The sequence below is a fragment of the Ambystoma mexicanum genome, chromosome 10 (assembly GCF_040938575.1).
Source record: "Ambystoma mexicanum isolate Mex_15411 chromosome 10, UKY_AmexF1_1, whole genome shotgun sequence".
In the NCBI taxonomy this organism is placed as follows: domain Eukaryota; kingdom Metazoa; phylum Chordata; class Amphibia; order Caudata; family Ambystomatidae; genus Ambystoma; species Ambystoma mexicanum.
In genome coordinates, this window is record NC_090932.1 from 792,022,708 (window position 1) to 792,045,032 (window position 22,325).

At 47.6% G+C, this 22,325-nt stretch overlaps 1 protein-coding gene across 1 annotated transcript in view; it reads left to right on the plus strand.

Annotated features, from left to right (window-relative positions):
• GFM1 (G elongation factor mitochondrial 1) overlaps positions 1–22,325 on the plus strand; it is a 572,440-nt gene that overhangs the window by 74,630 nt on the left and 475,485 nt on the right. Inside the window, exon 4 of the mRNA XM_069618451.1 lies at positions 7,687–7,891. Coding sequence (XP_069474552.1) covers positions 7,687–7,891 — 205 coding nt within the window. The remainder of the gene's footprint in view (positions 1–7,686; positions 7,892–22,325) is intronic.

The window sequence follows — 22,325 nt, forward strand, 5'->3', positions numbered from 1 at the left end:
CTCTCCAAGAGGTAGTGTGACTGAGCAGTTAAGGCAACTCTTCAGAAGGTGAAGCACCGTTTAATGGTACAGTAAACACAATACAGACGTCCACACAATATAGCTACATACGTATATTTTTTATCCCAAAGGCGTGCAGAATAATGGCTGCAAATGTTAGTTAAGGGTAACTCCACAGTTAAAGAAAGCAAAAGAAAATGTGGCCTCACATGGTCATGTAATGTGTTCATGTAAGTCCACAAAGAGTAACTGGACTTCAAGTGAGCCTCACAATTCCCTCAAGTTATCACATCCCTGAAACCCCAATGTTAGTCTATTGCCCAATAGAAGTCAATGGCCCAATGTTACCCAACAGCTTTTTGTAAAACGCCTGTACATGGGGCCCCATGAAATGAAGACGCCAAAATAAGTTCCTGGATCGTGGGCCCAAAGACAGCTCCCCAGCACACTGATGTGGAGATTTCAGAGAGGATCTCTGACATCAGCAGTCAGAGAGTATGTGGTATCTGCCTGAACAGTCAAGGTCTTCAGCTGTAGAGCCTGGCCCCCAAAGGATGGAACCAAAGACCAATGAGTGAGTAAGCATATCCCAAAGAAGAAATCCTATTGAAGAAAGTACCCGTGAGTAGCACAAATTCAACACTGCAGTGAAGTGTGCCTAGAGGAGCAGCTAGAGAGGTACTGTTTATCTGGATATGAGAGGTCAACAACACCAGATCAGCAGAACTAAGATTTCAGGAGCCCAGGGACCTGAAATATAAACTGCAGCTGAGGAATATCCACGGAAAAGCTTCAGGTAGGAGATAACACAATGATGACCCTTATCAGGGGTTGCTAGTCTCAGTTGGAACGAAGTACAGCAGGACACACTACTAAAGAACTCCACAATGGGAGGGTGATAAAAGGGTCCCACTAAATAACGCATTAAAAGAAAAGGGTTGCCCAGAGTGTTACCTGAGGTTAAGATTAATTCAAAGCCTGCCAGCCATCGACTCTTTTGTTTTGCTTAAGTCTCCTAGGTGGGACGGATATGCCCAGAAGTGGGTCTGCACCTGTTGGGCCTAGATACCCAAGCTATACCACTCTGATAGCACCCAATGAGGCTGAAATATATCTGGGGTTGCTTTTGGTCTTGTGCAGAAGAGCTATGACTAAGCGGTTTGACTGGACTGACCCTTTTGGGATATGAACAAGCCTGATTTGCATATGGTCTTCCCCATAATGATTTGGCTTACTGAGAAAGGATGGCTTGGAGTTGTTGCCCTTTGCAATGCCAAAAGTTATTATCAATTCAAACCCGTGCATCCATGACCTCTTTTGTTTTGACAACAGCAGCAAATGCCCTGTTGGGATGTCTGCAGGATGCAGTGCCCTGAATTCGATCTTAAGGATCTCGGGCAAGTCCTGGGGGTCGGTGGAGAGCAAAAGCACCTTCAGATGAATGCACTCTGCTGGTCTTATCAGATCCAGGAGAAAATGCTGTACAGTGTTCCTTCTAGTTGTAGAAGAGACAGCGCTTTGGTTGTCTTCCTTGGGAAAGTTGACCATCCTGGTGCTTCGGGATCAATTATTCACCAAAGTACTGATGCAGAGTGGCTTTGGTTAAGGTCTGATCCTGAAACTCCAGTGAATACTCCTGCATCATTCAAAGTTTTGGCAGCTAGCCAATAAGTGCTGCTTGCCAAACACAAACATTTGCTGGCTTCTTCCCAGGTAAACTGGGAGTTAACTCTTGCAAGACAATGCCAGACATCCCCACCAACAGAAACACTCAATCAAGCCTTAGACTGATCCTATCTTGGGAAGGACAGTATAATGTCTATCCCAGTCTCTACCCAATCACACACGGGCAGCAAAGGTCAGTTGCCTGGATATGAAAACAATCAGAGACTCGAGTTTTTGGAGGCTCCAGGAAGGAACAACTTTTCTTGAGAGCCAAAATGGCGACAACTTATGCAGCCCCTATTTTAAGGTCCACTATCACCAAGCTAACTGCACATATTTACTTACTTGGTGAGGTTAGGGGGCATCTTTTTGTTGAGTGTCAAATATAGGAGGACATGGTTCCAAACGATTCACTTTATTAAATTAAAGAAGGAATGCCTGTCCTAGCTCTACTACTATGATGAAGATTCCCTATTCTAAAATAATACCAAAAGGGTTCTCATGACCATACCACTAATAAAACGAAACAAAGGTTGGCCTAGAGAAGTGTACCTAGTGCCCCCTCTTGGCTGGTGCAGGTTGGTGCTTGACCCCCCTCCCAATGTGTCTCTCTCGCTCTGTCCTTCGTCTGCTCGTGAAGTCCAAATGGCTCAGTGCTCCTTGTTGGAGCTTTAGGCTGAGGCCCACTCATACAATTCAAAGTCCAGAGTCTCTTGCCTGCATTCACATGTGGGGTCTCCTGATTCCTAGCAAAGTCTTATTCAAAACAAATCGCTCTCTTCGTAAATGTGCAATTTGAGCATACAGATCCTTCAGCCCAAGTTTACCCCCTCAAAAGGTCGCTTTCTTATTCGCAATTTCAGTAATCCTGTGTGTTGTTGGTCTCGCTTGAACCCCCTCCGAGTGTTCTCCCCTCTGGTTGGTATTTAATAACTCCTTGTGAGTATTATGTTAAGCTTTACCTCCTTGGAGTGCTCTCTCCTTTTGTCAGTATTTGATAACCCCTCGTAGGTTATTATGTTTAGCTTCACTATTTGGAAGCTTCTCTTTTCTGGTCGGTATTTGGTAAAACCCACATGGGTTATCTTTAGCTTCGCTCCCTTTGGAGGGTTCTTTTCTCTTCTTGGTATTTGGTAACCACTTGTGGGTTGTTATCTCTGCTTTCACCCCCTCTGAGTGCATTTCCTTGCGGGAGAGTAGACTGTTGCTCTCGGTTCTGGAGAGTGATTGTCACGTTTGAATGCCTCTTCTTCATCACAGTACTTTCAGGTTCCCTATAGTTCTCCACCTGATAGCCGTACATAGGTTTACTCTCTACAAAGAGGTTCTTCAAGGAAGGAGAGGTTGGAGTGTGACGGGGTGTGTTGATGTTACAGGGGCTGCACTCTAGATGGTCGTACTCATCCCTGAAGGGGAAGTCCCACCCCATGATATCCTCTCGCATTATGCCACCCACAGAGGGCTTATCGAGTAGTGACCTCACCTCCCTAGCCTCATGGGAAGGTGCTCCACCTCTGGGAGAAGTGACAACATCTAGGGAATCGTCACACCTAGCACTCTGTTGCACTCTCGTACTATGTTGTGCTCTCACACTCTCTTGCGCTTGTGCATGCTCACGTGCTCCCTCTCTTGCACTGTCTCACATATTCGCACTCTCTCGCACCGCCTCTTCAGCTCTTGCGCGCCCTCTTCAGCTCTTGCGCGCCCTCTTCAGCTCTTGCGCGCCCTCTTCAGCTCTTGCGCGCCCTCTTCAGCTCTTGCGCGCCCTCTTCAGCTCTTGCGCGCCCTCTCTAGCTCTCGTGCTCTCTGTAGTTTGCACGCTCTATTTAGCTAAAGCTCTCATGCGCACGTGCTTTCTATTGCTCTCACACTCTTTCTCTAGTGCTCTCTTGCACTCTCCTGCACTTGTGCATGCTCATGTGCTCTTTCTCTTGCACTGTCTCACAAATTCGCACTCTCTCACACCATCTCTTCTGCCCTTGCACTCTTTCTTGTACCCTCACTCTCTCATGCGCTCTCACTCTCTCTTGCGCGTACTGTCGCACTCTCGCTTACTTGCGCACCCTCTCTAGCTCTTGCGCGCCCTCTATAGCTCTCGTGCTCACTAGTTCTCACGCTCTATTTAGCTAAAGCTCTCTCATGCGCACGTGCTTTCTATTGCTCTCACACTCTTTCTCTAGCACTCTCCCTTTAGCTGTTGCGCTCACTCCCTCATGCTCTCTCTCTCATGCTCTTTAGTTCTCGCGCTCTTTCTTTGGTGCCCTCGCTCTGTTTTGCACTCGCTCAGCTTGTTTACTCTCTAGCTTGTTCGGATTCTCACTCTACCTCACTCTACCTCTTCCCCTATCCCTCTCTCCAGTTCTCTCTTGCTTTCCGTCTCTCCCTCTCTCTTGCTCTCTGTCTCTCCCTCTCTAGCTATCTGTCTCTCCCTCTCTAGCACTCTGCAGGCCTTGCAAATTCTATAAAAATCACACTAGACCTGCAGGGCAGGTTCCTTAGTTTAAATTCACAACCAAAGAGAAATGCTGATGGTGACGGGTGTTCACATATCACCAGTCCTTTCTGTAAATGAGTACATGTCACAAAAAGTATGCTTCATATTTGATGGAATGCTGCCACCCATACACAGTCTAACTAATTTGCCATTTACTGCAAACAAACTTTCTTTGCAGTAAATGTCAAATGTTTTACACATCTCCAAACTTTCCAGCAAGGTTGTGCAAATTTTACTCACCCTTCATTAAATCTCCTTGCCAATGGGAGTGGGCGAGTAGATTTTCTGAGGCCTGCTCTGTCTCTCTCTAGCTCTGCCTCTCCAACTCGGTCTCTCTAGCTCTCGTTTTTGCACTCTCTAGATTTCTGTCTAGCTTGTATGCTGTCTAACTCTCGCGTGGTTCCTCTCTAGGTCTTGCTCACTTTCTCTCTTGCCTTTGCCTGATTACTCTATATCTCTTGCGTGCTTTCTATTTCAAGTGCTCGTTCAAGCTATCTCTCTTCCCTTTAGCTCTCTCACACTTTCTCATTTTCACACGCTCTCTTTATAGCTTTCGCATGCTCACTCTAACTCTCATATGCTCTCTCTCTAGCTCTCAGGCTGTAGCTCGCTCTCATTCTCTAGCTTGGGCTAACTAGCTCTCTCCATATCTAGCTCACACTTTCTTCTGTCTATTTCTCATGCCTCCTCTAGTCTCTTTCTAGTTCTCTCTCTGTCTCCCTCTCCATCTGTTTCTCCCTTTCTCACAGGCCTGCTGCTGAGAGAGGGAGTGTGAGCATAGGAACTGGGAGATTGGGTTCTTTTACATTGATTGTAGATGTCTGGTAAGTGTGAAAAGGCTGAAAGGAGGGACATAAAAATAGTGGAAGAGAAGGAATGTCGAAGAAATGGATGTGAAAGATAGGTATAGAAGATTCCACTGTAAAAAGCATGTGCCAGAATACACTGCATAACTCAGTAAGGAAGACACACCACCATATTACTTGACACAAACCTCTTTAGAGGATGGCTGAAAACCTCAGATTCTAGGCTTCTATTGGATGAGTACAGTACATTGAGGTAGATGTAGTTTTTTTTAAACGTATGGGTTCAAGCACCACTGTCTCAGGAAACTTCAAAAGTTCATATTTCTGTTTGAGTACTTCCAATAGATTAGCAACCTGCATTAATTTAAATGTATCCTGAAAAGTGCATATTTCTGTTCCATTTCTTCCATTAGGCAAACACAGTATATTTTAGTAGTTATAGTGTTGAAAAGTACATAAGTACATATGATGGGTACTGATCGTGCAGTTGAACAGTACAGTCTATGGTACGAGAGGCAATATTTTATCCAGAACATGCTAAATAGTGCAGAATATTATTATAATACGCAGAATATTAATGAAGGCTTCCATTTGTTGACTACCAGCCTAGTCCTCTCTCTGCTGCTCATAGACAAAGATGGCTTGTTATCCAAAAATTAACTTTTTATCACTCAGTAGTGTGAGGAATCATCAGTAAGATTTGGACAGAGTGGCTTTTTGGTGTTGGGTACAGACTTTTATTCTCATCAAAAAAAGAAGGGTTTGGGGACTTCCTAGCTATCCCTAACTGTAGGAGGGGTTTACCTGCCTCAAGAAAACTAAGGACCGTCTGTGTCAGGATGTCTAAATCAAAAAGAGTTCTGAATCCTGTGTCCAAAATCCTAAGCTGACTCTCACACAGTAAACTCAGTCAAGGTAGGATTGTCTGAAAGCTGTACACATGCAGTTTCCTTTCAAAGTTCCAAACATAAAGTTTAAAAAAGTGAATCAAAAAAACCCCAATACATTTCCACCAGAAATGTTGCCTTCTCTTCCCCCTAGATTTCTTCTGGCTTCTGTCACTTTAACCTGTTCCAAAACTCTCTAGGTGGAAGGCACTTCCGTTGAATTTCCTTCAATCACACAATTCTTTTGGATATGCAGTTTCTTGCTCTCTCTGGCTTAAATGTTCTCTTACAAAGGGGTGATTCTTTGCTTTCAGAATTGTACTTATTCCAAAATTCACCTTTGGGGAACTTCCTCCCCCTTTTCTCTTATCCCTGGTTTACTCCCCGGCCAGGGTTTTATGTTATTGCTACTTAGGTGCGGGTCCCAGACTCGCAGTATGCCTAGCTTACTCTCCTGCCAGGGTTTTTTCATTTCAGAATTCACTTTGTTTTGTATCGAGGAAATTATATTCTTCATATCGGGTCATTGACCCTTTTCCAACAGTCTCAATCTTCTTCTCACTTGTCTCTGCTCCCTTATTTGAGCTTTCTTGCCCCATTAACGGTACGCAGCATTTGCCCTAAAGCGCCCTGGCGTCCAAATCTCTTTCTCTGGGTTTATTGGTCTTCATTGGCGGCTTTGGCATCACTCGCATCTCACTGTTTCCTTCACTGCTTGCTTGCTGACTAGGAGCGTGTCTCGTCGGCTCCTCGGTTCCCGCTTTGCCGTCTCCTTCGTTCGGCAGCTCCTGTTGTCCCTGACAATGGTGCAGCGACCCCTTCTCTGCCTGACTTTGCAGGATGTCGCTCTCGACAGCCTCCTTGTTCTGGTCTGCAGCTTTCTCTCCTCTCGTATCCCAACAGCGTTAGAAGTGAGTCTCCTTCTCTGTTCAACTATGTCATATTTGAATGTCCCAGCACTTGTCAACATCCTCCAATGACTAGAACGATTTAGATTCTTTATCCACTCTACAAAATGCCATAGAAGAATGGGGAAAAGTCCCATGGGTGTCACCAAGGAATACAGGTAGGGATCTGGTCTGACCCAGCGGTTTCAGATTGTCTCCCTGAGGTTTGTCCTCCCTCATGTGGTATTCCCACAGAAAGCCACACCCAGGGTCAGAGTCAGGTAGATTCTGTCTTTCCCTGGCCACATGAGGGCAGATTTCTCCCAGAGAAGTAATGACGGCTTCGCCAGATTCGTCACAGTATCCTTCGTCTATTTATTGTTGATGTAAAAGATTCAGGCTGCATGCACGGTTTCTTTGTGGTGTCCTCATGACTACATTTCCCTCAATGCACCTGACTCAAAGTGAAGGATGGTCATCGGCTGTGACCTCTGGAGCTCTCCCAGTCTTACTGATTAGCCCGCCCATGCAGACTTTGTTTGAGATCTTTGGGGCAGCTTTGGGGGAGAGATGGGAGAAATTCTGAACCGTTGACAAATTCAGAGAATGCAAGAATAGTAGGTTAATAGTGGAGAAAAAAAATAATTCGCTACCTCTGCCTTCCCACTTGGAACTTGACTCACTGAAGAAAGTTCAACAAATTGTGAATCTTCTGCTGCCATCACGTGACTGATTTTTGACATGACAGTGTTAGTTTTCTTTACAGTTTTTTCGTTTGCTTTAATACAATAGCAGTGGCTAACTTAAGCAAGACAAAATAAGAAGTGGTTTGCGTAGCACTATCGACACTATCAAAACTAAACATAACAATTGATTTTCTTTGCAGAGTGTATTTTGTTGTATTTTACCTTTTTAGCCAATACACCCCATTTCTCATCCTCTTGTAGGACACGTGGATTTTACCATAGAAGTAGAAAGATCATTGAGAGTTCTTGATGGAGCGGTGCTGGTTGTCTGTGCAGTCGGGGGAATTCAGTGCCAGACAATGACCGTAAATCGACAAATGAAACGTTACAATGTTCCTTTTCTTACATTCATCAATAAACTGGATAGAGCAGGCGCCAATCCAGTTCGGGCGATGCAGCACCTCAGGTGAGTATTCGAGAATGCCTTGCAGTCCTAATTTATATCCAGAACGTTCTTAAAAGTCTATGATGCTCTCCATCTGTCACCATATTGTCATAATGTATGCAAGCGTACAATGGGAATGATGTTCATTTCTTTTTTATGTCACTTGTATTCACAGTGTCATGGAGCTGCATTAGCAAGTACTAGGAAAAGCTGACGGTCTATTTTAAGTTTGGGCAAAACCAAGAAGCCAAAACTATTGCATTGGAGTACGGATAGGGAGGAATGCACATATGAGGAGGGACGCACAGTCTCTAGGTGTTTGGTTATGTGCCCATCGATTGCCTACTAATGGCCATGCTAATCCATATGTCCATTCCCAACCATTCCTGCCTCTGCCCGCCCAAAACGCTTCCTTATGGGAACTCTTTGAGTGCACTTTAATCAAGCCTTACCATCAGGCTTTGCTTTCAAAGTACCTGCCAATGGTTGTTCAAAGCAGTCTTCGGAGAGTTCATGACTTAATTGTAGTTGCAAGCACGCTAATGGTATAATAAAAATGCCTTACCAGTGCTTCCTTCAGCCACTCGATTTATGATCGCTGCATGTCCTGCACTGAACTCGTGTTAAAAACAAGCATTGGCAAAGCCACTGAAGTCCAGTTTCAAACTAGCATTGTGCCAAAGCCAACATTTCTGAGAGAGAGAGACAGAGACAGAGAGAAAGAAAGAAAGAAAACACACACCAGAGGGAGTAGGACTGGAGAGGAGACAGTGGGAGAAGGAAGGAGGTAGTAAAATGAGAGAGAAGAGTGAAACGGACTGACCGAGGGTGAGGCTGAACCAGCGCATCCGGGATTGGCATTTTCCCATGAAGCCACATTGACAATCCTGGAAAGTTTTAGGATAGGACATTTCTAGAAAACAGAGGGAGCCAGATAGATGGGGCTGTTAGCTTTTAGACACTCATTGCCAACTAGCACTAGATATTAGAGTGTACCTAATATCACTTAAGGCTGCCCAGACTAGTGAAGCCATATATATCGGCAGCTAGCTGCACAATAATAGTGAGAGCTGTGATTATGCCAATGTTGGACTACTGTAGTGCCCTTCTTGCTGGAGCTAGCAAGGGATGCATCTAAAAACTTCAGATACTCCAGAATGAAGCAGTCTGGATTATTAAGGGCACTACAAGACGGGACCCAGTATCCATACACAGGAGAGAGCTTCATTGGCTCCCAATGGATGCTAGAATATGTTTCAAACTAAACACCATTGTTCATAAGTGCCTGTACGGAAAAGCACCTCAATGTTTACAGGAAAGATTGGTCTTGGAACACATTATCATAGTCACTTGGTCAAAGAACTCTATGCGCCTGACTCAGCCGATATGCAAAAGAGTCTGAGGTAATGGACGCTCCTTCGCCTCACAGGCTGGAGTGATGTGGAATAAACTCCCACTGGAGATGCGCCGGGAAGTAAACAATTCTGTGTTTAGGAAAAGTCTTAAAACAGGACTATTTGTCTAGATTGTAGTGTTGGTACTGTTTGTTTTCTTGCCCTGTGTTTGCGCCCTGATGCCTGCGGGCTCCGGTGCAATATAAACAAACAAACAAACATAAACCCATGGCTAGCTGATAACATTTGGATTTAGGGCTGCCTCGATAGGGAGGTGAAAATCCATGGGGACAAGAAAAGGACTTTTTTCTGCCCAACTCACCCCTTTCTCCATTACATTGAGCATCTGTCTATCATAATATTGAACAACCTGAGCATCATAACATTTTTTGGGACAAAGTTATATTCATATTTTATACTTTTTACTTTGTCTACACCATGAAACCTACCCACATGCCAAATGTCAGGGTTGTAGCATATTGGAAAGTATGCTGAACATGTTTAACAGACACACACACATCCACACATTTCCCTTATATATATTTCTGTGGCTTGTGGATCTGCTTAGATCACATGCTCTGCATAGTCTGACATCTAGTTGTAGTCGCAGTGTATTACAAGATCTGTTTTTGAAAGTCAAAAACGGAGGTCGACAGGGTGTGTTAGTAATACTATCCCTAGTGTGATGTGTACTGTACCCATGGTCCTTCACATGTCGAGGTCCCTCAGATTCTTTCTTTCTGCCATCGTGGTCGGTGGCAAGTTGCGGAGTTCCTTTCCAGGCTGATGCCTTTGACTAGTTAAAAGTTTATTTGTAGACTTCTTTCTTTACTGTCTGCTTTTGCCACACAGTCATCCAACTGCTCGACGGTCCTTGACAGACCACTCCATCGTCGACGACTTCATCGATGACCAGACGCGGCCTACACTGGCCTCTTTGGGCCTCGGCCCTTACAGTAAGGAGAGAGAGGGGGAGGTTTTTTCATACAGACTCCTTTTAGAGAATGCATATTCTGCCGCACTTTTTCCCTTTTTCTTGCCTAACTGCCATTTATGATGGAAAAAACAACTTTTAAATTTTGCCCTTCCTGCCATAGAAAATTCCAGTGGAAGGACACGCACCAAGTGTGCAATTACTGTCTCCCTAGGGACCACCTCGAAAAGCTTTGCAAGTCTTGTAAACTTTTCTGCCCGAAAACTCTCAAAGACTGCCGGACCAAGCAAAGCCTCCATCGACGTGACAGAGGATTTTAGCGACGGCAGTATCAATGTCCTTAGGACACCGAAGGCGACCGGGGTTCGTCGGAACCCCATGTGCGGGCCCCCGACTCCACTTAGCAGGCCTATGGCTATGTGACTGAGAGGACACCCGGCGGCCATAGCACACGCACGTCCAATCACACAAAGCATATAGCCCACAGCCGGCGAAATCTTCGAGCGCCGAGGCCCACACGGTATCTGCTGAAAAAGCCTCTAGATCTTCCTTGTCCTCTGGGCCATCACTTACGCTTTCGCCTCATGACAGGCCTCCAAAACTGGCCCCCAAAGTCGCTTCAGACACTGCGCACAAAAAGACCCTCCTTCCGCACGCCGAAAAACAGGCAGCGAAAGGCGCTTCAGCATCCGCTAAGCATACACCAAAAATGCAAGAACTAATTAAAATGTCCCGCTACCCTGTTAAAGACAAAAGTCACCAAAAAAATGTAAATCCTCGACACCTTTGTCTTCCCAAAGCTCTCAGGTCATGGGTTCCTCCACCCCTGAGACAAACTCTCAGGGGCTATGCATAACAAGGATCAGGCACCCTCCAAAACCACCCCCACCCTTCAGGCTTTCCACCCTCCTATGACTCGACCTCTGAACAATTCAACAGAGTTATTAAGAGGATGTCATGCTTTGTTGACTTCATGGACAAGCATCCAGAAGAACTAACGTCCCTTAGAGACTCCTCCATTCAGGGGCTGCAAAACATCAAGCCCCTGCAAAAAAATAACTTGTCTTGACCCACACCCAAGCACTTCCACCCTCCAATTACCAAGACTCCTCTAGGGACATGTATGGTATCGATCTCACAGGGTCGCCAGACCCCGGCTCTCAAGGATACCTATACAGTCGGGACCAGTGCTACGATGACAATATCTATGCCATCCAGTTGCCGGACCACAAAGATCAGCCTGTAGCAGATTCACCTGTAGATAATCAGCTCCAATACAACAAACTGCTGCTGAAGGCTTCCCAACATTTCAGTATTGACACCCAAGAAGCACAAGGAGACAAGGACTTTGTGGAGGACATTCTTGGCGACAAGAAGCCTGCCACTCTGTTAATACCACTGTTAGAGTCTATACAAAGACGTATAAAGCCCTCCTTACTTAAGCCTAACCTCACAAGGGCGGTTAAGCCGAGAATCGGAAAATGATTGAGGCCAGCGCCCATTGACCCCTGTATATAAGGGGTCAGCTAAAGCCTTACTCACTGGTAGTCACCACTACCAGAAAGAGGACTGGCATTCCTCTGGCATCGGCTGAAGATCTACCAAACAGAGAGAGTAAAACAATCTACACTTTCGGAAGGAAGGCTGCCTCCTCATCAAGCTAGAATTGCACAAAATACTACACTCTTAGCTAGCTATTGCTTCCACAAGTGGGATGACTTGGAAGACCTGGTTGAAGCGGTTCCAGAACCCCTAAAATCACAATTACTAAGCACCATCTCAGAGGGAAAGCAGGTGTCTAACTGCATCCTTAAGAATAATCTTGATGCAGCAGACAATGCAGGCTGCATCATTGCAGAAGGCACACTCATCAAATGCCACGCCTGGTTCAGACAGTCTGGTTTTAAATTAGAGACACAGGCCACCCTCCTTAACATGCTAGTGGAACCTAATGTCCTTTTTTCGGTAAGGCTGTCAAAGATGCCCTTAAGAGCGCGAAGCAAGAGTATGACACTCTTAAATCCCTCGGCCAATTAACCAACAAACCCTACGTACAACGGGGGCTCCTCAAACTCCAGAAGGTTTCGGGATCATGGTTAACAACGCTGTTCACAATACACTCGGGGCGGACAGTCTTCAGCTTTGGGCCCATCGCAATGACATTTTTCCTCTTATAGTTTTCAAAGAGGCAATAAAAGATCCAGAGGAAGAGGCAGAACCCCACCTGGGAGGTGCTCCACCCGTTCCAAACAATGACTCACCACTGTAGGGCCCCTCCCATAACACCCCAGTAGGAGGTTGAATTTCACACTTCATCCACGCATGGGAGGGGATAACATCAGACAAGTGGGTGTTGTCCACCGTGGCAGGTGGCTATTGCATCAAAACTTTACAAAAGCCACCCAACCATTAACCAAGACACAGAAAGATGACGCCAGAAAAGCGGCGCATTCTATTAGAAGTAAAGACACTGCTGGAAAAGGACGCCATGGAGATTGTCCCAGCAAAACAGCTAAACAAGGGTATTTATTCAATGTACTTCCTTGTGCAAAAGAAAGACCTTTCCAAGCGCCCAGTCCTAGATCTGCGCCCTGCTAACAAATATGTCAATCCCCAAAGGTTTCGCATGACCACGCTTCAAGAGGTTCTCCCCCTCTTAAAACGGGGGCACTACATGGCAATATTGTATATGAAAGATGCATAATTTCATATTTCAATGCTCCATGCGCACAGAAAATATCTGCGATTTGAAATAGCGGGAGTTCACTACCAGTTAAAGGTACTCCACTACGGCATCGCCTTGGCTCCAAGAGTATGCATAAAGGTGCACGCAGTTATGGCGGCACACCTGCGCAGACAGTCCATTCCTGTATACCTTTATCTGGACAACTGGCTAATCACTGGGGAATCTCCTCATATTTGCAGACAAAATATACAAAAAACAATAGACCTTCTTTTTAATTTGGGTTTCTCCATCAATGAAAAGAAATCAAGTCTAGCCCCCAGCCAAATAAAACAATTTCTGGGAGCAATTCTAAAGACAAAAGAGGAGCTGGCTTTACTTTCAAAGGAGAGACTACAAAATGTGCTGTTGAAAGTACTTGCAGAAGATACCTGTACACAAAGCAATGCGCTCGCTCGGGATGATGGCCTCATGCATTGACTTGGTTCCACATGCGCGCCTCCGCCCAATGCAGAAATGGTTAGCAAAACAATGGTCTCAGGTAGGCGGTCAGTGGGACTATCTAGTAGTTGTTTCACTAACCCTGGCACAGGCTCTTCGTTGGTGGTCCAGGGACAACCTGCTAGAGGAAAAACCCTTCCGCGTTCACCAGCACATGCAATTCTAACTACAGACGCCTCACTCGCTGGATGGGGTGGGGGGGGCTCACTTCCTCCAACACACAGCCCATGGCCAGTGGACACACGCTACAGCCCAAAGACACATCAAACAGTGCAAGTCCTCAGACAGCACCACTGCCATATTCTACATAAACAAGTAGGGAGGCACACACTCTGAAAGTCTGTCCAGGCTATCCCAAAAAATATGGAAGTGGGCACTCAAGCGGAACATATTCCTAACCTCTCAACACATTCCTGGGGAACTCAATGCTCTGGCAGACACTCTAAGCAGATACCCTCTACCAAAAGAACACAAGTGGCAACTCAACAAAGATATCATAGACAAAATCTTCTCCCAATGGGGTCATCCCCCGCTAGATTTGTTCGCCACAAGCATAAACCTACAAGGCCCAGACTTCACATCCAGGTTTCCCCCAACCAAGGTCCAAGAGCAATGCCCTATGCATGAACTGGTCAGGGAAATTTGCTTACGCTTGTCCTCCAACGCCACTCCTCAGTAGGATTGTGCACAAGATGCACCTGGAACAAACAACTTTAATCCTGGTTGCTCCTATGTGGGCAATACAACCTTGGTTTCCACATCTGCTCAGACTGGCGATGTGCGACCCAATCAAGCCTGTGCCCCTACAACATGCTAAAACAACACAATGGGGCTTCCCTCCAACCTCATCCTCAATCTATGAACTTGGCAGCCTGGCGCCTGAAGTCATAGAATTTGGTACACTTAAATCTTCCTCAAAGGTGTATGGATATCCTAAAGGAGGCATGGAAACCCAACACCAGACACTGCTATTTTAACAAGTGGAAGAGATTTGTGGTATGGTGCAGGTCACAAACCCTAAACCCAATTGAATGTTCCCCAGCTAACTTCCTACATTACCTGGTTTACCTACTAGACTCCGGCCTAGTATTCAACTCCATCAAAGTACACCTGGCGACTCTGTCAGCTTACACCACTTCACAAAACGAGGTGTCCTGGTGGAAACTTCCTTTCATTAAATCATTCATGTAAGGGGTAAAGAGGCTATAACCTCCCATCTCTAACCCTCCACCGGGTTGGGTTCTTAATGTCGTGCTCTCCAAACTCATAGGTCCACCCTTTGAACCGGTGTCCAGTCAACTCGTCGAAAAAAAACTGGTCGACTGCAATTTGGTCGACGCAATTTGGTCGAAAACCAAATGGTCGAATTTTTTTTTTATTTATATATTTATTTTTCGGGTTTTCGTTTAGTTAAAAAAGGGGTTTTAGAGAAAAAAAGGGGGTTAGGGGGGGACCCCCCCAAAAAAAAAAAAAAGGGTTAAAATAATTTTTTTTTTTTCTACCATTTGGTTTTCGACCAAATTGGTTCGACCATTTGTCTGGTCGACCAATTTTTTTCGACGAAATGTCTGGCAACCCTTTGAACCTATGCACAAGGCCAGCCTAAAACATTTGACTTGCAAAACTGCTTTCTTAGTAGCCATCACCTCTATAAGACCAGTGGGTGAGCTACAAGCTTTATCCCCTAAGGAAAACAGACAAACTGTTTTGTAGCATCTAGGAGAGAGGGCGATCACATATAAAAAAAAAAAAACACCATCTCCAAATGGATAGTTAAGTGCATACACCTCTGCTATTCCCTATCCAAAAGAGGTTGACTTTTCACTCCAAGGGCTCACTCTAGCGGAGGTACCGGCGCTACTTTAGCCTTCATTGCAAACATCCCTCTAGACACCATTTGCAAAGCTGCTAAATGGAGTTCCATTCATACTTTCACACAGCATTATTGCATTGACTCTCACTCTAAAGCAGATTCATAAGTGGGACAAGCAGTTCTAAAACATCTATTTGCGGCTGTACCATCTCACATCCCACCTCCTTCTCCAGATACTGCTCGCTAATCTATTTAGAGCATGTGATCTAAGCAGCTCCACAAGCCTCAGAAGGGATACATTACTCATCGTAATCGTATTTCTGATGCTTGTATCTGCTTAGATTCACATGTGCCCACCCTTACTCCCCTACTGGAGTCGAAGGCGCATAAATGTTTAATCACTGTTTCTGCTTTTTCACATCTTTACTTGCGCTACACTTCATGCAACCTCATGTCAGAAACAATCAATCTGAGGTACTTTGACATGTGAAGCACCAGGGGTACAGACAGTACACATCACACTAGGGATAGTATTACTAATACGTCCTGTCGACGTCCGTTTTTGACTTTTGGAAACAAATTTTGTAATACTCTGCGACTACCACTAGATGTCGGACTATGCAGAGCATGTGAATCTAATCAGATACAAGCATCAGAAATATGATTACAGTGAGTAATATAGCCCATATAGATGTCATATTTGTTTGTGTTGGCTATTGCTGTTGGTACTGGTTGTCATCTGACTGTGTTTTTACCATGAGTGATAATTTGGTGGTAAATCAGTGGTATTATTTTTCAACAACTTTTATTTAAATCAACAAGTCATGAGTACAGAGACATACTTGGCTTTAAGTACAGTATCATAATGCATTTTCGTGTAGGCAATCCCCTGTTGCCCAGAGCTCAATAGATCTCCCACCAACGTTGGCCGAAATTAAGTTCTTCGCATTCCAGCTCACATCAGTGAAAATTGTTGCTACATTGGGGGGTTCGCAACCATGGCGGGGTATTTTCCAGCATAGTCCATGAACGGGGCCCATACTGTGACATTTCTTGCATAGCGACCCTCGCATAGTGCCGTGATCGTCTGCCACCAATATGTGCCAGACCCTGACCAACCACATCTGCGCCACTGACCCCTCACTTGTTTTCCATGTCGGTGCAATCACTAGTTTTGCTGCTAGTAAGAGGTGCCCAATCAAGGTGGCCAGAGAGCCGGTTAAGGGAAAACCCTCCCCCTCACCCCGTCCCCGGTCTCCCCCAGTATCACCACTCGTGGGTCCGTGGGGAGATCCAGTCCTGTGATCGCCTTTATCTTTGCCAGCAATTCCTTCCAGTAGGGGCCCCCCTTGGAGCAAACCCACACCATATGAAACAGTGTACCCACCGCCCCACAGCCCCATGTGGTGTAGTGTCTCAGGGGTGAGATACCACCAATAGCTAAATTTGTAGGAGCCTTCCCTGTCCGTGATGCACCAGGAGGACTTAAGCATTCTTCCCCATATTTGCAGCCATTCTTCATCTTCTATGGGACCCCCCAGATCCTCTTCCCATTTATACATGTATGGCAGGCGCGTTATAGGATCACCCGTGTCTAGAATTTTGTACAGCCTAGATACCCCCCCCCCCAAAGTATTGTCCTGTAGCGTCAACTCCAGGGCCGATAAGGCTCTCGTTGCTCCCTCCTTTGTGTGTGGGGGAGATGCCCAGAACCGCAATTGTGTGTATCTGAAACGTTCTGGCTGTTGTATGTTGAATGTGAGTTTGCATTCTTCAAATGACAGTGTTTTTTATTGTTTTTGTACAGCTGGCGTATACATTCCAGGCCTCCCTCCATCCACTTGCTAAAGTCCCCACTCCACTTCCCAGGGGAAAGCCTGGATTATTGCACACTGGTGTCATGGGCCCCAACCGTCTGCCTATTCCCCATCTGCGGAGTGCCTTGCCTATATAGTAGAGAGTGCATTTGGTTGTAAGTAAGGAGAAGCCCCCCTCCTGTCCCAGATGTCTCACCTCCACATAAGGGAACTGTGCCAGGGCGACCCATGACTGGGTCTGCTCTACGAGTTTCCATTTTGGTGGCTTGGTTCGTTCATACCAGATAGAGGTGTGGGCGACCTGTGCGGCTAGATTATAACGGAACACATCCGAGACCCCAATCCACCCACTCTTGCAGGTTTCAGTAGTATCCTCTTAGATATCCTGGCTCTTTTATTCCCCCAGATGAAGCCGAAGGATCTTCCCCTGCAACCGATGGAGATCTGAGTCTGGGACTCTCACAGCTAGAGCTGAGCTCACGTAGAGCAATCGTGGCACTATGTTCATTTTAACTGCCGTTATGCGGCCAAACCAGGAGATCTTCTGTTGTCCCCACCTCCCTAAATCACGGGGCAACTCCTCTAGCAGTGGAGGAAAGTTGAGTCTATACACCTCTGAGAGTTTGCTTCGGATGTGAACCCCCAGGTACGGGATAAATTCCCGGGACCACTGTATGGGAGCAAAAGCGCCTATGGGTATCCTGTCTCTGGGCCTACGTCCAGGCCATGTGATTTGTTGTAGTTCACCCTGAACCCAGAGGCTCGGCCAAACTCGTCCAATTCCCCAGCACCACTGCCAGGGATACGTCAGTATTGCTCGGAGTGAGTAGGACATTGTCCGAGTAGAGGGACACCTCAAAGTCTGTGGTCCCCCACCCTCAGCCCTTTTATCGACTCCGCCGATCGGATGCGACTGGCTAAAGGCTCCATGCATACTGCAGAAATTAACGGGGAGAGCGGGCAGCCCTGCCTTGTGCCTCTAGTGATATTTAGGTTGGCTGATGCTCCCCCATTCGCTCGCAAGTGTGTGGACTGGTTTTGGTAAATAACCATGTCCATTTGGTGAAATTTGGTCTGAACCCAAAACGTTCTAGGACCCTCCTCAGAAAACCCCAGTCTACTCTATCAAAGGCCTTATGGGTGTCCAGGGTGATGATCCCCAAGTCTAGGTCCGATCGCACACCCAGCTACAGCAGCCCCCGAGTCCGTCTCGCGTGCCCCGTCCTGAGATAAATCCCATTTGATCCCCATCTATAAGATGCGGCAGAACCCCCATTGTTCGGCGGGCCAATATTTTGGTAAATATCTTAGAGTCCACGTTAGTAAGCGTAATGGGCCTATATGAGTCGCACATGGTCGGGTCCTTCCCCTGCTTAGGCAGAAGGACTGTTGCTGAAGCGCCCATGGATGAGGCGACCATCCCGGAGGACAGGAAAGAGTTATAAACAACCCCACTGCTGGGGGGGAGAGCAGGGGGGGGGACCAGGCTACTGCTAAATATTTTATAAAAGGGGGCTGGAAAGCCATCCTGGCCCGGGGCCTTGTTCTTTAATGATTTTATAGCCCACTCCACTTCACCCGCTGTTATTGGTGCTTCAAGGCCCCCCTGATCCTCCTCCTTCATTCTAGGTAGGTGCACCTTGCCCAAATATCGGGCCTGAGCCTCAACCAATGGGAGTTCGTCCTTGATTACTGCCGAAAAGTGAGCCTCCAGAATATCCAGCTTAATGGTTTCATCCCGCTGGAGCTTCCCTTCCAATCCTGTAGGGCCTGAATTGAATTCTGAGTCTGGAGCTTGCGTAATTTGGCCACTAGCAACCGATTAGCCCGGTTCCCCTTCGCGTAATAATATTGCTTGGGTTTCATTATTGCATGGGCCGCTCTGTCCGCCATATGCGCTTCTAGCTGCTGCTGCGGCGCCACCCTCAATGCTTTCATTGCTCTACGCGACCCTGATTTCTTGTGCTCACGTTCCGCTAGGTCAACCTCCTTCTCCAACCTCTCCCGGACCAGCTTCCTTCCTCTCGTGTATGCTGCGGTCCTACTGATGAGTTCCCTCGTCACCGCCGCTTTCATAGCATCCCATATAGTATCCGGCGGGGGGCTTACCCTTAATTTTCTTTAAAATAGTTGGATAGTACTTCCCCTATCTCCCCAGTCAGATTGGGATGCCTGAGCAGCGGGTCATACAGTTTCTATGGGCGCCTGGGTCTCGTAGGTCTATTTGCAACAGCCAGTGTTACTGATCCGAGTGCATGGTCAGACACCGTACGTGTACCTATATTTGCCTCCCGGGTACATGGGTATAGTTCGCCAGGCACCAGTATTAAATCTAATCTTGAGTAGCCCCCGTGAGCATGCGAGTAGAAAGAAAAGTCCCTGTCATCCCCATGAGCCAACCTACATACATCCACCAGCCCCATCTCCCGGAGAAAAAAGGCAGAATGCTGTAGAGTGTTTGAAGTCTAGTTTGGTGGGCTGAAGTGTTTTGTCCTCCATGGGGTTTGGGACAAGATTAAAGTCTCCCCCTCCAGTAGAATCTGCCCTTCTGAGAATTATAGTATTTTTGCTATGAGACCTTCCAAGAAGCCATCTCGGCTCACGTTTGGGGCAAACAGGGATACCAGGGTGAATGCATGTTCCCAGAGTAGCCCCTTGACACAGAGATATCTCTCCTGTGGATCTCGGAGGACCTTAATTTTTGTGATTGGGATTTGCCCGCTTATGATAATGGCCACCCCTCTCTTTTTCTCCCCACCCGAGGCGTAATACTGAAATTCCCTATTTTTCATGCGCCCCTCATCCTGGGCAAACAGTTGAGTCTCCTGCAGGAACACAATAGACAATGACATATCTCTGTTTGCCCAGGATTGACTTTCTCTTATTTGGTGAGTTCAGACCCTGAACGTTCCACGTCCCCAGTGTTATGGTGTCCTTGCTCCTGTTTGGCTCAGCTACATCGGCCACCATGGAACTCTGGTTTTCAGTCGCTTTCCTACTTCCCCCACTTGTGTGCCACCACCTTCACGTCCCCATAGTGCTGTCTGCTTCACGAACAACTTTTCAACCTTTGAAGAACCCCTCCTTAGCTCCCACTCCCCTTCCCCATCCCCAAAACAAGCTCCAACTTGAGCTTTTAACAAACATTGGTCGAGGGGCCGATTTGGAGGGCAGAAGAGGACTTCAAACTCCTTTAGCCTCTCGCACCCGCCCCAACTCCCTAGCCCAGCCTGCCATTGCTTTTCCCGTGTTGGGGCCTTCCCCCCACCTACCACGATCATCCCGGACCCACAAGCAATTCCAGGACCTTTAAGTGAACTGCCATGGCTTCCGTCCCCTCGGGTCATCCTATTTGGACCCCTTGGGTGCCTCCCTTGGCCTACCTTGCGCCATTTCTGCAGGGACCCTGGTAGGGACCAACTATCCATCAGGCTCCCTTGCCCCCAACAGTAATCCCCCACCCGGGTTTTCCAGATTCAGTAGAGCCTCCGCCATGGAGCGCACCAACCAGGGCCTCCCCTGGCGGGTATAATGTAGGGCAGTGGGAATCCCCCCCCCCCCCCCAATGCGAATGTTGTTCCTACAGGAACGATTCTCGCCATCCTCCAGCTTCTCCATGGCATCTCAGCGTGCCTCCAAAGACTCCAGACGCTTGGAACATTCCTCCACCACATATTGCTTGCATGGTGTGTCCTCTACTTCTGACACCCTGTGTTCCGCTTCAGCAACCCTTGTATCCAGAGCCAAGATTTTGTGGGAGAGTTCCTCCGTGCTTTTATGTATCTCCTTGCAGATTTCGGCTAACAAGTCCTGCAGATCCATCTTTGTGGACATCTGCGTGAACATGGCGGGCAAGGGGTCTGCATTGTGGACCTGGGCTGCAACCACCTCCGTGCGTCTGCCTCTGTCCGTTGCCTGCTACATGGTTGAGATGTCACCCTGTTTTCCACTCTTCAGGGTTTTACCCATTGCCAAAAGCATGAGGGGCCGGGGCTCCGGCAGCTGGGCAACCGCCTGGTCAATTTCTCTTCTCTGGCAGGATCAAGGGTCTCTCCGGGTGATCTCTACTGTGGGGACCTCTTCCTGATGGTCAGATAATGAATGCAGGCCCCCCAGCCTATTCTTCCGCTGGTGAGCTGCCCTGAGCTCCCCCCTACTGCTCAAGGCCCTCCTGGAATTAATTGTGCTCAAGGATATAACCGGATTCAGTCAAAGGAGGCGTCTGCACGCAGGAGATGGCACCGGGGACAATCGGGATGCGACCTCGCCGGCTATCCTTCGGTCCCCAGTCCCCTTGCAGTCCCCACTCGGCACAGGTGCTCCCCACACCCCTCCATACAGGCTCTTCTTTGTGCCCGAGTCTGTGGCAGTTAGCACATTAGGCTTGTTAAGTCCGGTGCCTCAGCTTCTTGGGCTGCTGTAGGTCAATTTTATGGTTCCATTGGGCAGCTGAGCTGTGCAGGTTGTTGCTTGCACCCCTGCAGATGCTTCATTTGCTTGATCCTGGCATTAGGAGGCCATTGCAAGGAGAGGGGACTTCCATACCCCCTCCCGCACGACTCCCGCTCGTCTCCCGCTTATGGGCACCATTCTGGGCTTCAGCCTACTGATCCGCCCCCGCTGCTATCCCAGGCCAGGCCAGCGAAGCCCAGCCCGCATCTCTCTGTATCTCCAGGGAAGGCAAGGGTGTGGGAGGGGGACCTCATGCAGCCGTCCGTTCTCCTCTGTCGGCGAGGCACCCCCATGGCACCCCTCGCCCCTGGTAGCACTCCTCACCATCTTGGATTGCTGCGCCAACCTCGCATCTGCCTCCGCCAGGCTCTTCTCTGCTTCGGCGCCAACCACAGCTCGCCGGGCGGCCCACAGCAGACACAGCCAAACTCGCCTTCCAGCTGGGCACAGTGCTCGCCTAGCACCCGGCGGGACACTTCAGCCCGGCTCCTCTCACTCTCGCCGGCGCACCAGGAGCTCTCAGCACACCAGCAGCGGCTCCAGCCCAGCACATCAGCTGGAGCCGCGTGTGCCTGCAGCTTGTCCCTCACTCCTCCATTGTGTGTACGGCTGCCATTTTTCGGCCCGCCACGGAGCTCCTGCGAGGTGGCACTCCGCAGTCAGCATCCCAATACAGCTGCAGTCAAGCTCAGGGGCATTCCACCATTACCTTCCAAAATCGGTGTCTGAGGAGGGATGATTATCTTCCTCCACGGCCCCCTCGACGCCGGAGACTCTTAGTTGGCCATTTTGCCGATGCATAGAGTAGATTTTACTTTTTAGCAGCTCTTCTATAATTGTGGGTAACCTGCCACCATAAAT